Below are 15,130 nucleotides of genomic sequence, written 5' to 3' on the forward strand. Positions count from 1 at the left end.
GCGGATATCACCAAACTGGTTATTTTGCAAGACCCTCTCAAATTAATGATGAGGCCAAAGGGTGGACTTGGAGTGCTGTTCCTGGTCTAATTAGAGGTTTTTTTTGCAATTTTGGTAGTAATCAAAGTATCTCAACAATGACTCTAGTTTCTCTCTGGTATATTGAAAGTCCAAGGTCATTGTGAAATCCTCTTTTAAAGACTGGGTACACTTAAACATATTCAAAGGTGAAGAGCTAGATCCTGCAGTATGTGTAGAAATTAATTTCCCTGCCTTCATTCACGTACCTTCATCCCTTAATTTCATTGGCCCACTCATGCCATACTTGCGGACTTCCTCTCCTGTTGTATTCAATGTGTGGCTCTAGATGGATTTCTCTCATCTCCTTTTCCTGTCCAGGCTGGAGTTTCCCAAGGCAGTGGTCTGGGCCCTGTGTTTTTTCTGGTCTTCATTAATGATCACTCCGACTCTCTGGAAAATCCTCTCTATCCTTTTGCTGATGATTCCACCTTCTGCCGCTCCATATCTCATCCCTCAGATCAACAGTCAGCAGCCTCCTCACTCTCTGCAGACCTGGAAAAAAAATCACGAACTGGTCAAACAAGTGGAAAATGTCATTGAATCCTGACAAATCTCACACTCTCATTTTGTCTCTTTGAAAAGACTGTCTGGAAACCCTCCTATCTACTTTCTCAACAATCCTCTCGAAGAAGTTCTGTCACTCAAGCTTTTGAGACTCGCTATCTGCCATGACCTTTCCTGGGAAAACCACAATTCCAAGCTGGCCTCTAAAGCCAGTCGCCGACTGGGCATCCTCCGTCGTGCGCAGTCCTTCCTTGGCACACCTGAGCTCCTCACCACATACAAGGCTTTCATCCGCAGCTCAATGGAATACTGTTCCCCCCTCTGGGCCGGTGCTTCTGCCTTACACCTGGCTCGGCTTCACGCGGTAGAAATCAAGGCTTTTAGAATCATTGGAATCTCCTGCGATGAAACTAACTCCGAGAGCCTTTCTCTCACTCACCGCAGGCAGGTTGGTGGTCTTTCTGTCTTCTACCAACTCCTCTCCAACCTTGCTCCCCCTGCTTTGTCTGTGCTCTGTCCCCAAAATATTCCTGCAGGAAGCAGTTGATCTGCCAGTAACCCTCTTCTGGTGAAATTGCCAAAATAAAGACTCTCTGCTCACCTTCACTCTTTCAGTCCTCTTTTTTACCCGCCTCTGGAACAAACTTCCACACTCTCTACAATCCCACTCCTCCCCCCAGCCCTCTCCCTTCCACAGATCTCCTGATGCTGCTGTTGTGTTCTGTTCTCTACTGTTGTTGTGTTTTCCTCTCTCTCCACCTCTTGTCTCCTGCACCCTTTATTATATGTCTCATGTGTGTTTTTCTTTCTGTTTTTGTGTTTTATGTGTTAGCTCTTACATGAGCCTCAATTTTGTAAACAAAAAATAAAAAAGTGTGTGTGCACTCTCAGGAGAGTCAGGAAACAACATCTGTCCAACCTCAAGAATGAACATTCAAACTTGTCTCCCTCCTCTAAAACCTGACATGTTTAGTCTGTCGTGGGGTATCCTCGAATTCCATCCCTTCTTGATGACTCCACCCTCTCCCGTGACATCCCTCACCCGACAGCAGGATGCAGCCTCTTCCCCCTCTCAGACCTTGACAAAATCACAAACTGGTCAAACACGTTGAATATATTTTTCAATGCTGACAGATCTCACACTCTCACTATGTCTCTGAAAGGACAGTCTGGCAAACCCTTGCTTAGCTTGACGCCATGGAAACCAAAGCCTTCAAGATCATTGATGTCGCCTGCGGTGGAGCTGAGTCTATGGGCCTATCACTTTCACATTGCAGACAGGTCGTTGGTCTCTGTCTTTTACCCCCTCCTTTCTCGTATTGCACCTTCTGCTCTTTCCGTGCTTTGTGACCCCCCCGCCCCCCCAGGTTTCTGCATGGTGCACGTAGTTCACCATCAACCCCTTTCTGGTGAAACCTCCAAAATCCAGGATCACTGCTCACCTACACTGATTAATTTCTCTTTTTCCCCACTTATGGACTCAACTTCCATCCTCCCTTCAATCACCATCTCAGTTTATACCCCATCCAAAACCATGATCTTTTCTACCCCCATTAACCTTCCCCAACCTCACCCCTTTCCAAGTCTTTCTTTCCAATTCTGTGATTGAGAGTTTGCGTCTGTATCCATCATGTTCACCCAGTGTGTCCTCCCTTTGCCCTCGTTCTTCCCCACATTCCTTACTTGTCCAAGTCTCCCTCTATTTTGTTATTCATCCCTGCTTTTAGAGTGCCTTACTCTTCCACCTCCTCTTTCTGCTGTTCAATTTGTTGTTACACCCTGATTCGTTCCATGTTCTCGCTCATCCATGAGCCTCGACTTTATTTTTAAAATGGAAGGTATGGAAGAGAAGGAAAATAAGGTTGGGAGAACATTGGAGTTAGGGGAAGGAAGGGGCATATATGGAGGAGTGAAGAGGTCACATATTCTATTATTTTTGAGTAATAAATATATAGCCTCCAAGTGCAGGAGATGATGTACAAAATAAATATGGGGATGCATGGTTTGTTGTGAACTTTTCCCAAGTTTTGGAATCAGAAAAGATAACTTAATGTGATAGAAAAGAAAAGCTATGGTTACGATGATTGTCAGTCTGAGATTGTTAACGTTGATGTATTTGGACTGTTTCCAGATGGGTGTCTATCAAACCCCTGCTTTGCTGGTTCACCATGCCAGAGTTTTCCCGATGGTTCATTTAAGTGTGGTCCATGTCCACATGGTTTCCAAGGAGACGGGCTGTTTTGTGAGGATCTAGATGAGGTATTGGGGGGTGGGTTTTGTGCAGTATTGCTTGTTCAGGTCACAAGCATGAAAGCTATTCGATTTATTTTATTCCATTTTGTGACAAGAAACAACAAAATCAAACGAAAATGTTTTAAACTTGGTAAAAGTTTATTTTTGTAGATTTTATTTGTAAACTAATAAAAATTGCCCGTCAAAAATGACGGGTTGGAACAATTTATTCGACGGTGCAGCCTCGTGAGCGTGCCAATAAGTCTGAAGCCTCGGCGAAGTGTCAGGTGTGCTTACATCTTCTTTATTTATTAGACATCATATGGACGTAAATGAACACTCATTTTACTCTGCGTGCATTGCACATCACGTGCAGCAAATTTCACCTCCCTGCGCCTTGTATTTATTGTGATTTTAAAAAACAACTTGTGTACACCACCCTTGAGGCTCGGTTTGCAAGCCACCGTTTACAATTCCAATATAAGAGACATAATTACTCTTTTATGGGGAAAATTTTTTCCAGTTTGTTTTGTCTTCAAAAATAGACCGTAGTGAACACACATTCGTGTTAAAAGATTGGCCTTTAAAACTTATCCTTATGAAGGGGACAGACATCTGTACAAACACACAAACTGACATTTTGTTTTATATGGTGGATTGTATGAAGGTGTTTTGTAAAATTGTAAAAAAATAAATTATTTAAATCTCTTTTTAAATGTAAGTCGAGAGCGATGAAAACATTCTCCCTTTATCTTCTATCTATATTTTATATTTTTTTAATTATATGTATAAAATAAAGTTTTTGCTTGTTTGTTTGTTTGTTTGTTTGTCTGCACGCACTAATCTCCTGAACGGTGAAAGATAGGAGGAAACCTCTAATACAAAAAATGTCAGGCCGGGCCCCAGGAAGGTTATAGGCTAGTTGGCAAGGCCGGCCGAGGCCTCCTCGGCCGAGCTGGGCCCATTTCGCAATTAAAAGCCGAGTTGAATTATCGTAGTCAATCTACGGCTGCGAGTAAAAGCTGAATTATAGTAGTAAATTCATTCAAAAATAACCAAAAATGTCGGGACGGGCCCCGGGAAGGTTATAGGCGAGGTGGCGAGGCCGGTCGAGACCGCCTCGGCCCGGGCTGGGCCCATTTCGCAATTAAAAGCTGAGTTGAATTATAGTAGTCAATCTTCTATGGCTGCGAGTAAAAGCTGAATTATAGTAGTAAATTCATTCAAAAAGAACCCGGGCAACAACGGGTGCATTCGGCTAGTCTATATATATATTGATATATATATAAAAGATAAAACTTTTTCGTGATGTCTGCACAAGTCTTCATTGCTGTCATTGCAAGTAAACCTGAAACCTGAATGATTTCCTTTAATTATAACCTCCATACAGGGACTGACACAGCTCAGCTGCACATTACTGTATTATTAAGAGTAACATGAAAGTAAATCAATCCATTTTGCTTTGGAGTCGATCATCTCTTATCGATCATCTCTTATTTGGAGACCATCTCTTATCTTCCCCCATCCAAAACCTTGATCTTTTCTACCCCCACTAATTCACCCCAGATCCACCTTGTTTGTAATTCCAACTTCTTTCCTGGTAGTCCTGGCAGTGTCCATATGTTTTATGCCTCTCCCACCCCCTTTCCCATGCCTCCCCCCCAAAGCCCTCTCCCTCCCACAGTTCTCTCGATGTCTCCATGTCTCTCGGTTCCTGCTCTCAAATGTTGTGTTTGTGTCCTTCCCCCTCTCTCCCCATCTTGTCTACCGCTCCCGATGCTTTTTGTTTTATGTGTCGGTTTGTCGGTTATGTGTCGGTTTGTCGGTTTGTCTTTCTGTGTGATAAATGTTCGCTCCTTCACGAGCCTCGATCTTGTATACAAAAAAAAAAAAAAAAAAAATCTGCAAGTGACTTGGAGGTCCAGCTTGACAAGTGTCACAATGGCATTCTGATGCTGCCTGGTCATGAGTATCCATATAAATGACCATGCTGAAGGTGACTCTGTTGTGTCTGTGGTTTTATACTGTAGCTTGCTCATTAGCGTGGTTCTTGTTAAAAGCCGGTAACCTCTTATTTTTACCACCTATCCATTTTAAATAAGACTCTGAAAAGGTTGTTGTTGTTATGTCTTTTCAACTTATATAATCACAGGTCCACAGACAACTTACTCCAGCATGAAAACTTGGTAACCTTCCACTACCGATTGTTAGCTCTTCCGTTAGGTACTTGGTATGGATACTAAAAAGGCTGTAATTATGTGAGTTGTTGTTGTTTTGTTTGTGTAGTGTGCAGAAGTGTTGGACATGTGTTATTCTTATAATGGGCAACGCCGCTGTGAGAACACTGCTCTGGGGTTCCGCTGTCTCCCCTGCCCTCCGGGCTACGTTGGCACACAGCCAGGTGGGGTAGGCCTCAAGGAAGCTCGTGCCACAAAACAGGTACGTGTGCTTAAAGTTCTTCATTTATTAAGGCACAAAGCAAATCCATATAAAGTTTAAGTGCACTGGTGTTGTGCAAGGTGAACAATCTTTGGCACAAACGTAGCCTGGACATAAAGATGAAACTTCAAAAATATATATATTCTCCTATTAAGAGGGATTTCAGCATTATGATTTGACATTTAGTGTACATAGTTTAAAAAGGAACTGCTATGGTGAACGTCGTTCATGCCATCCGGATAAGCACAGTGACTCAAGAAGACTTCAAGGGATGTGATGATGAGAACCTGTGCAGCTCACTGGTTCCTCAAGAGGAAATAGGCAAGCTTCCATCAAGAGGAGATCTTAAATCTCATTAAAATGGGAAAACTGGGAAAATACCGACGAACAAGTGAAAGCGTCGGTGCAGAATGAGACCCATTGACATAAATCACATATGTTGGATGTATCACAAGAAAAAGACCAAATTATGAGTTGAGAAAATAAAATAAATTGGTGGAAGTGAGGAAAAAAACACGAGATATTTGTAATGGTGGATGCCAACGACACGCCGAATTTTGTACTTGCTAGCATCAAGAAACAACAGGTACCTTTTGAGTTGCAAGAAGCCGAGCCAGATTTTCTCGGCACGCAGCCCGATTAAAGCAAGTTGTACTCTGTACCATGGTATAGGAATTGAATTTTAACTCTTGAAAAGTCAGAGAGTGCTGCAGAGTAACTTGGCGTAGCAGAATGCGCAACTTGGAGGCCCTCTTTTAGGTTAGGCCTGTGCAAACAGGTCATGAGTGATAGTGTGAACTTGGTACTCCAGATAATAGACCTTTGGCAGGCACTGATCACGATACTGGGCCTAGTCGACGACTTTCTGATAGGGCATGTCATGAAATAGGTCACCTTTGAGCAATGATTTCATTTACTTTGAAGTCATTTTAAAATGTGTCATCTCAGTTTATGGTCATAAAAACAAACATTGCACAGGTGTCCAACGTGCCGAACAGGCTTTCCAATGTTTTCCAAAAGCATGTTGAAGGATGTATTATTTTCACATTTGAAAGGTCAACGTCATAATAAAAACGTTCAATTATATTATTTATCAAATTGACATTTAAAAAACATGACATAATGCAAACGTCTCATGTCGGGTGCCTCCCTCGATGGGGAGAGTGGTGGAGCTTGGCTTGCCCTCACTGCTTCCTATTGGAAGGTGATCTCCCAGTTACCACAAAACAACATTTGAAAACATTATTTTGTAGTGTTTTTAAAACGTCACAAAAACATTATTGGAAATTAATAATTAAAAAAAATAATTAATTAAAAACAAAAAGCCATATGCAGAATGGGAATTCATGTACAAAGGGTTCACTGTCTCTGTAGAACTACACCAAGTGTAACGAGTGACAAAAAATTGTTTTGAAACATTGTAGTTAATATCGGAACTTTATTGATTTTAAACTTTTTTTATTGATTTCAAATCTTTTTTTTTTTTAAGCTGTTAGTTACACCACACATTCAAACCTGGTGAAGTATATCTTCAAAGTGTTCCTTTTCTTCACAAACATTTGGCACCTGGAAGACAAAATATCTTCTTCCATAATCCTTTTCTTTATGAAATGGATGCATTTGATGGTCAGTCTGACAATATGGAAAACCAGCAAAGCTAAGCAAGTCATCTTTGCCGTAATAACTAGAACGACACCCGATAGAGCGTATATTGAACAGTTTACCTTTTTGTATCCTACTGATATAGGCCAGATCCGCATCCGGTCCTGAACCCAAATGGCTTGTTCGTGTCAACTAACCAATTCATCTACCTAGTTTTGTCATAACCCGTCCAGAACGTTTTCAGATAGCTTGTTATATATCGTTTTTGACCCTACCTTTCAATTGTAACGAATCACTTAAAAATTAAACAATTCTCATATCCGGATCTAGATCTTCACCAAAATCGAATAAATTTGTCCTTGTCACACGCCTAATCTGTCCACCAAATTTCGTCCACAACTTTTTGACATATCCTGCTCACAGACAAACAGTAATTAAAACATTACCTCCATTCACCTTCAGTGGTGGAGGTAATAAATCAATGGCTATGATGGTGGCGTGGTGGTAAGTACACCAAATGTTTCTGGTTCAAACTTCATTGAATGCAGCAGTATTAAAGGTTTTGGTTGGAAATCGAATTAGTCTCAGGAGAATTGCTATGTTGCTTTCACATTGTCTGTAAAGCCCCAATTGGCTCATGGATGCCCTTCAGGGTGGAACTACATACCTGCATTGCCAGGTCTGATCTACACCTGATGCTAGTTGACACATTTTGGTTGAATCTTAACGCCTTTGTTATGGGCACTAAAAACCTACCTATGAAAAGACAGCACCATATGCTAAAAGGATAAAAGTGCTGAACAAATGTATTCATGTGTGCACAGGTTTGTGAACCCAAGAACCCATGTAAAGATGGAAGCCATAACTGTCATGAGAACGGCCGCTGCATTTATCTAAGCCACATGATGGATCCCATGTTCGATTGTGAATGTAAGACCGGCTACGCCGGAAATGGTCACTTCTGTGGAGAGGACACAGATCTTGATGCTTGGCCTAATGAAGACCTGCATTGTGTGGTTGATGCTACATATCACTGTACAAAGGTGCATCTTCCATTTGAGTGTCACCGGTTTGTTATGCACCAACTTTCCTTTAAGTACTATAGTTATTTATTTTGTGTCTCCTCCTCCTAAGAATAGACCTAAGAATAAGAATAGACCTTTTGGGGTACACCGTGACCCATGGCTCTGTCTCTCCGGATAAGGAGCGTCTGCGCCCTTTGCTCGATATGGCTCCGCCTAGCGATCGGGCTTCGCTGAAACGCGCTCTTGGGCTGTTCGCCCACTATTCAAAGTGGGTGCAAAATTTCTCCTTGAAGCTCCGCCCCCTCGTGGCCTGCGACACATTCCCCATGGGCCCGGCCGCCATGGCGGCCTTCGAGGGCCTTTTTTTTTTTTTTTTTCCCCCTCCTAAGAATGTCGGTTCAATTTTCCTGCCCCAAAATGTCCTGTTTAACTTTTCTTCCTCCTTTTGTGTAACCATGGAGCGCTGTTGTCATCGAAATATCCTTCGATATGGATTGTCCAAAATGTTTTGTGCAAACAATGCGTTTGCGCAAGTTACATGAACAAGTAAATCTTTTCCACAGCTTATCCCCATCAGCAAAATACATTTATTATCAAAAGTCCCATTGTCGGGAACACTGTGTAGTGATTAACATCACCCTCAGAAAGACGACCAAGTGGCCTTCGTAAAGGATCAGGGTTGTTTTGCATGAGGTTCTCACCCATTGTTTACCTCTAGAGGCCGATGTCCTTCAAGGTAGCATTCTGGAAGCAATCCCATTCGATATACATCAATGGCCTCTGTTTGTCACTGGAAAATCCATCGTATCACTTTGCATTTTACACCGCCATGTGCAGGATAGCTTCTCACTCCTCTGTCATGCCAACTGTATCAGCAACCCAAACTTCCGATTTTGAGAAAAACTGATCATCAACCTGGAACAAGCCTTTGAACGCAAGAAAAACCGATATTCTCACTTTGTCCCTCCTAAAGATCGTCTGGCAAATCCTCCATTTATTTTTTGTGGTCACGCTTTTGGAGAGGCGTTATGTTTTCGGGTTGTCCGTCTGTACGGGCTAAACCTCTTTTTTCTCACCATCCATATGTCCGATTGAGACGAAACTTTCAGGGTAGGAGTGACACGCAATACGCATGCAGAATGTTTTAATGATAAATGTGACGTCATAGGTCACGTAGTATGGTAGCCATCTTGGATTAAACGCATGTAATAAAAAAATTATTTCTCGGAAACCGCTGAATGGAAAAATTTGAAACTTAGCACATTGTCAAATACTCCCAATGGGGAACAAAATAATGGTAATGATGACATCATGTGATGCGGTATACCAACCATAAATGTTCTAATCAAATACCTTATCCTAAATATCTGAAATTGCATGCACATGTATGACCCATTTCTCTTGGAATATTAGATTTATGACATCATAGGTCACATTGGTTGGCAGCCATATTGGATTTAACCTAAAACCTTTAAAAAACATCTTTTCCCAAACCACCAAAGCGATCGACTCAAAACTTTACATGTGTCATCGACTAGGCATGGCGATAAAAAGTTGATCACGCAAACATCATCGATCACATGGTGTGGCAGCCATATTAGATTGAAGGAAAATATTAAATAATTATATCTCAGAAACCACTTACCCTATCGATGTGAATCTTTACAAATGTCATCTAACACCATTGCTGCATATCTTTTGAAAATGATAACGTCGTAGGTCACGTGGTTTGGCAGCCATTTGGATAGAAAAACTAACCTTATCGAATCAACATGAACCTTCACAAACGGGATCTCCTACCCACACATATGTAGAGTGTACATTTTTGATGTCATATGTCATGGTTTGGCAGCCATATTAGCTTGAAAGCCGATATTTTAAAACAAGACCGAAAGTCTGACAGTGGCATAGCTGGGCTTCTTTGATACTTTAGTTGAAGAGGGTAGTATGACCTGGGTGGGGATACCAGTTAGCAAATAATATAATTATTTAATTATTTTGAGGTACTCAAGTCTCTAAGCTGTCTGTTACCATGAAAGTGAAGAGATTATGGCCTTAAAATGATCATTCAAAGTGAAGAGATTGCATTGAGACACTGGTTTATTATCCTCGCCTGAGGAGAGGGTATTGCATTTGGGTCCGTTTGTCTTTGTTTGTTTGTCCGCACAGAATAAATATGATTTTCTTTGCAACCGTTGGTCCGATTGACAGGTAATTTTCACCATAGGTGCAACTCCACCTGTATAATTTTTGTTCCCCGTCGCACCGCGGAGCGAAAGGGGACTATGGTTTTCCCCTCTGTCCGTGTGTCCGTGCGTGCGGGCGTGCGTGCAGGCGTGCGTACGTGCGTGCGTAAGCGAAGGACCGAAATCTAATTTGGTGTGTGGGTGCAACCCACGTCAAATTCCAAGATGGCCGCCGCCATGTATGTCTGAACCTTGTGAGCGGAATATCTTGAAAAATAAACGAACTACTAACTTCTAATCTGGTGTGTGGGTGTATCTAGGCATAAGGAAGAACGCTATTGAAAATTGGGTCGCCACGTCAACATCCAAGATGGCCGCCACCATATATATGTCTGAACCTTGTGAGCGAAATATCTTGAAAAATAAACGAACTACTAACTTCTAATCTGGTGTGTGGGTGTATCTACGCATAAGGAATAACGCTATTGAAAATTGGGTCGCCACGTCAAAATCCAAGATGGCCACCGCCATGTATGTCTGAACCTAGTGAGCGAAATATCTTGAAAAACAAGCGTTACGCTTAGGTCCCCCGTCGGGGAAGTGATGTGAGTTGACAAAGTGGAAGATGCAGAAAACATGCTTTGATATGATATTTCGCTAACAAGGTTCAGACATACATGGAGGCGGCCATCTTGGATTTTGACGTGGTGACCCAATTTTCAATAGTGTTCTTGCTTATGCCTAGATACACCCACACACCAGATTAGAAGTTGGTACTTCGCTTATTTTTCAAGATATTCCGCCTACAAGGTTCAGACATACATGGCGGCGGCCATATTGGATTTTGACGTGGCGACCCAATTTTCAATAGCGTTCTTCCTTATGCGTAGATACACCCACACACCAGATTAGAAGTTGGTACTTCGCTTATTTTTCAAGATATTCCGCTCACAATGTTCAGACATATATATGGTGGCGGCCATATTGGATTTTGGCTTGGCGACCCAATTTTCAATAGGGTTCTTCCTTATGCCTAGATACACCCACACACCAGATTAGAAGTTGGTACTTCGCTTATTTTTCAAGATATTCCGCTCACAAGGATCAGACATATATATGGTGGCGGCCATATTGGATTTTGACTTGGCGACCCAATTTTCAATAGGGTTCTTCCTTATGCCTAGATACACCCACACACCAGATTAGAAGTTGGTACTTCGCTTATTTTTCAAGATATTCCACTCACAAGGTTCAGACATACATGGCATCAGACATACATGGCGGCGGCCATCTTGGATTTTGACGTGGGTTGCACCCACACACCAAATTCGAATGCGGTCCTTCGCTTACGCACGCACACACACACGTACGCACGCACGCCCGCCCGCATGGACGGGCGGGCGGACGGACACACGGACGGAGGGGAAAACCATAGTCCCCCTTTCGCTCCGCGGTGCGACGGGGGACAATAAGCGAAGTACCAATTCTAATCTGGTTTGTGGGTGTATCTACGCATAAGGGAGAACGCTATTGAAAATTGGGTCGCCACGTCAAAATCCAAGATGGCCGCCTTGAGTCTTCCACTTTGTCAACTCAGATCACTTCACCGACGGGGGACCTAGGCGTAACGCTTGTTTAATGATAATTATGACGTCATAGGTCACGTGGTTCGGCCGCCATCTTGGAAAAACCGAAAAACTTTGCACCTCTATATCTCCGAAAGCACTGAACAGAAAAAAATGAGACATGCCTCATTGTAAAGAACTCTCCATGGGGAATAAAATATGTTAATGATGTCATAGGTGCCTCCATTATGACGTCATAATTCGACAAGTACAAAACTTCATCCGATCAAGATGAAATTTCTTGAGGGACATGCAGACATAAATTGGTGGAGAAAGAAAATAATGATGACATCATCGGTCACGTGGTTCGGCCACCATCTTGGAAAAAACAAAAAAACTTTGCACCTCTATATCTCCGAAAGCGCTGAATAAAAAAAATTGAGACATTGCTCATTGTAAAGAACTCTCCATGTGGAATAACATCTGTGAATGATGATGTCATAGGTGCCTCCATTATAACGTCATAATTTGACAAGTACAAAACGTCATCCGATCAAGATGAAATTTCTTGAGCATAAGAAATTAGTGGAGAAAAAAAATAATGCTGATGTCATCGATCACGTGGTTCGGCCGCCATATTTGTTTTAACACAAAAGCCTTAAAAACCACTGAAAATACATCTAGGTGAGGGTTTGCAATCTCTGATTGCTCTTTTTCTTGACCAATATGTTTTGAGTCAACATAGAACCAACCATACACCGCTTCAATCCAGTAATCTTGCAATCACGACAAGGCTTACAGTGTTACGACTATATTTACTACGTTATTATTATTAATGTTATTATTATTACGAAGACGATGTTACTGTATTAATAATTGAGGCTAATTGCTTACTCTCACGATAATTAGTACACCTGCTTCTCATTGAGTCAACAATGAACCATACACCGCTTCAATCCAGTAACCTTGCAGTGATGAAAACCAGATCGTAGTTTTGCAATTATACATATTTACTAAATCATTATTATTAACGTTATTATTATTACAAAAACAATACTGCTGTATTAAGAAACCTGGGCAAATTTGTCCGAAGTGGCCTGAAGGTGAGGCATGAACTATGAAGGCATGAAGCCTAAGGCATATCTTTATGTACTGTGACGTTCAAAGACCCTAACGCCTATGCTTTCGATATTTGATGGTTATTTTAATAATCGGTTTGTTTGTGTTTCACACTGAATGAAAAACGTAAAGGTGTGACAGCAGATTGTGACAGCAGAAGGTGTGACAGCAGATCCTTCACATGCAGATTGTGATACATGACAGGTTCAACGATATGTTCGGCCTGAACGGCATAGGAATCAAAATGGCTCTGTGTGGAGTCAGCAGTTGTACCGCCGTAATGACATCACATCACCCCTGCCATGTGACCAGATCCTCAGCTCTGATTGGTGTATGTTTGAGGGGACATATATACATACATAGATACATACATACATACGGACAGACAAACACTGTTCTAGATAGCTTTGCCCTATGGACTACGCCGTAAAAACCCTTCTCTGAAACCGCTTCACCGATCAATGTGAAACCTGCCATGTCTGGTAAAAATGTGATACTTGAGAACAGCTGAAGGGATTCAAATCAAACTTGTTTATTTTTAGGACAGTCAACAAGGGAATACAACAACAACAACATGCATTTTAAGGCCATTTTCCCTGCAAGAGCGGGGGTTAGCCTTGCGGTCCCCATGACAATCTTCTCCATTTTGCCATATTTTCTGCATCTCTCCTTGTTAACCCCCTTGCCCGCATTTCTTCTTCCACCATCTTTAGCCAAGTCTTTCTCGGTCTTCCCCGTCCTCTACTTCCTTCTACATTAACTTCATTAACTTCTACATTAACTACAGTCACTTTCATCCTTCCTCAACACATGACCAAACCATCTCAACCTGTTCCTCTTCACAGCATCAATATTCCTATCATCTTTCGCAATTCATCATTTGTCTTCCTCTCTCTCAACGATACTCCGCACATCCATCGAACCATTCGCATTTCCACCCTTTCCAGCCTTCGTTGCTGCTCTACGTTCATTACCCATGTCTCGCTCCCATAAATCATAACACTTCTCACACATGCAGCATACACCTTTCCCTTCAGCTTCAGCGACACTCTCCTCCTCATCAGCACGCCACTCAGTTCCCGAAACTTCTTCCATGCACATCTCACTCGAGCAACCATTACCGAGTCTGATCCACCTCCTCCATTCAGCATGTCTCCGAGGTAGCATGAAAATGTTTTCACACCTTCCAGCTTCACGCCGTCTCCAAGATCCAACTCAACATTTCCTCCATCTGCAGCTCCCTCTGTGCACACCTTAAATTTGAATGTAGCTGCCACACTGGTTAATGACCCTCTCAGACCACTACATTTTTGATGGACCCACTCAGCGCACATTGTACATTGAATGGAGTTCACTCCGACACCCTTCCTGCACACAGCACACGGCCACTTCCCAGTTCTTTCCACCTCACCACATGCTTTACCACTTGCCATCACCTTCGTCTTTCCGATATTCACCTTCAGACCTTTTGTCTCCATACATTCCTTCCACTTGTTCATCTTTTCCTTCAGTCCATCCATACTTTCCGCAATCAACACCAGATCTGCATACAACAACTCCCACGGTAAACCCTCCTTTACGTTCTGAGCCAGCACCTCCATCACAGCTACAAATACTAGTGGACTTTGTACCGACCCCTGATGGACTCCCACCTTCACCTCAAACTCACCACTGTTCCCGTCCTTCATCCTTACAGCTGTGCGCGCTCTTTTGTACATTGCCATCACTACTCTGATCAACCATTCCTCCACTCCTAACTTCCTCAATGCCCATGTCAATACTTTGCGTGGAACCCTATCAAATGCTTTCTCCAGATCAACAAACCCAAAAAACAACTTCTTCCTCCTCTCCATGTACATTGTACTTCTCCTGCAACTGCCTCACAATGAAAAGCGCATCTGTCGTTCCTCTTCCTGGCATAAATCCAAACTGCATTTCGTCGATCTTCACTTTCTTCCTTATCCTCCTCTCCAACACCCTTTCCAATACCTTCATTCCATGCTCCAATAACTTTATCGCTCGGTACGAGCCACACTCCAGAGGGTCACCTTTCCCCTTGTATAGAGGGACGAGGGTACTCAGTTCCCAATCCACTGGAATGCGGCCTTCTTTCACCACCAGATTACAGATCTCTGTCATTCTCTTCACACCCAAACTTCCTGCTGCCTTCAACATATCTCCCACAACTCCCGTCGGCCCTCCCGCTTTTCCACTCTTCATTGCTTTTATCGCTTCCTCAACTTCCTTCTCAGTTATCTTCTCTGCCGGTCCTAAAATTGGGTTACTCTCTATGTTGCCATCCCATTCATTCTCTGTATTCAACAGCATTTCCATATATCTTTTCCATCTTCCTTTAATTCCATCTGGGTCGGCAACG

General features: G+C 42.5%; 1 protein-coding gene across 4 annotated transcripts in view; it reads left to right on the plus strand.

Moving 5' to 3' along the window:
• The window catches only part of LOC137413868 (thrombospondin-1), a 97,446-nt gene that overhangs the window by 68,507 nt on the left and 13,809 nt on the right, over positions 1-15,130 (plus strand). For all 4 annotated transcript variants that reach the window (XM_068099307.2, XM_068099308.2, XM_068099309.2 and 1 more), the window contains 3 exons: positions 2,717-2,844; positions 5,104-5,256; positions 7,683-7,901. In XM_068099307.2, the coding sequence (XP_067955408.2) occupies positions 2,717-2,844; positions 5,104-5,256; positions 7,683-7,901 (500 nt within the window). The remainder of the gene's footprint in view (positions 1-2,716; positions 2,845-5,103; positions 5,257-7,682; positions 7,902-15,130) is intronic.

This window comes from Myxine glutinosa, chromosome 11, assembly GCF_964187855.1.
Source record: "Myxine glutinosa chromosome 11, kmMyxGlut1.1, whole genome shotgun sequence".
NCBI lineage: Eukaryota > Metazoa > Chordata > Myxini > Myxiniformes > Myxinidae > Myxine > Myxine glutinosa.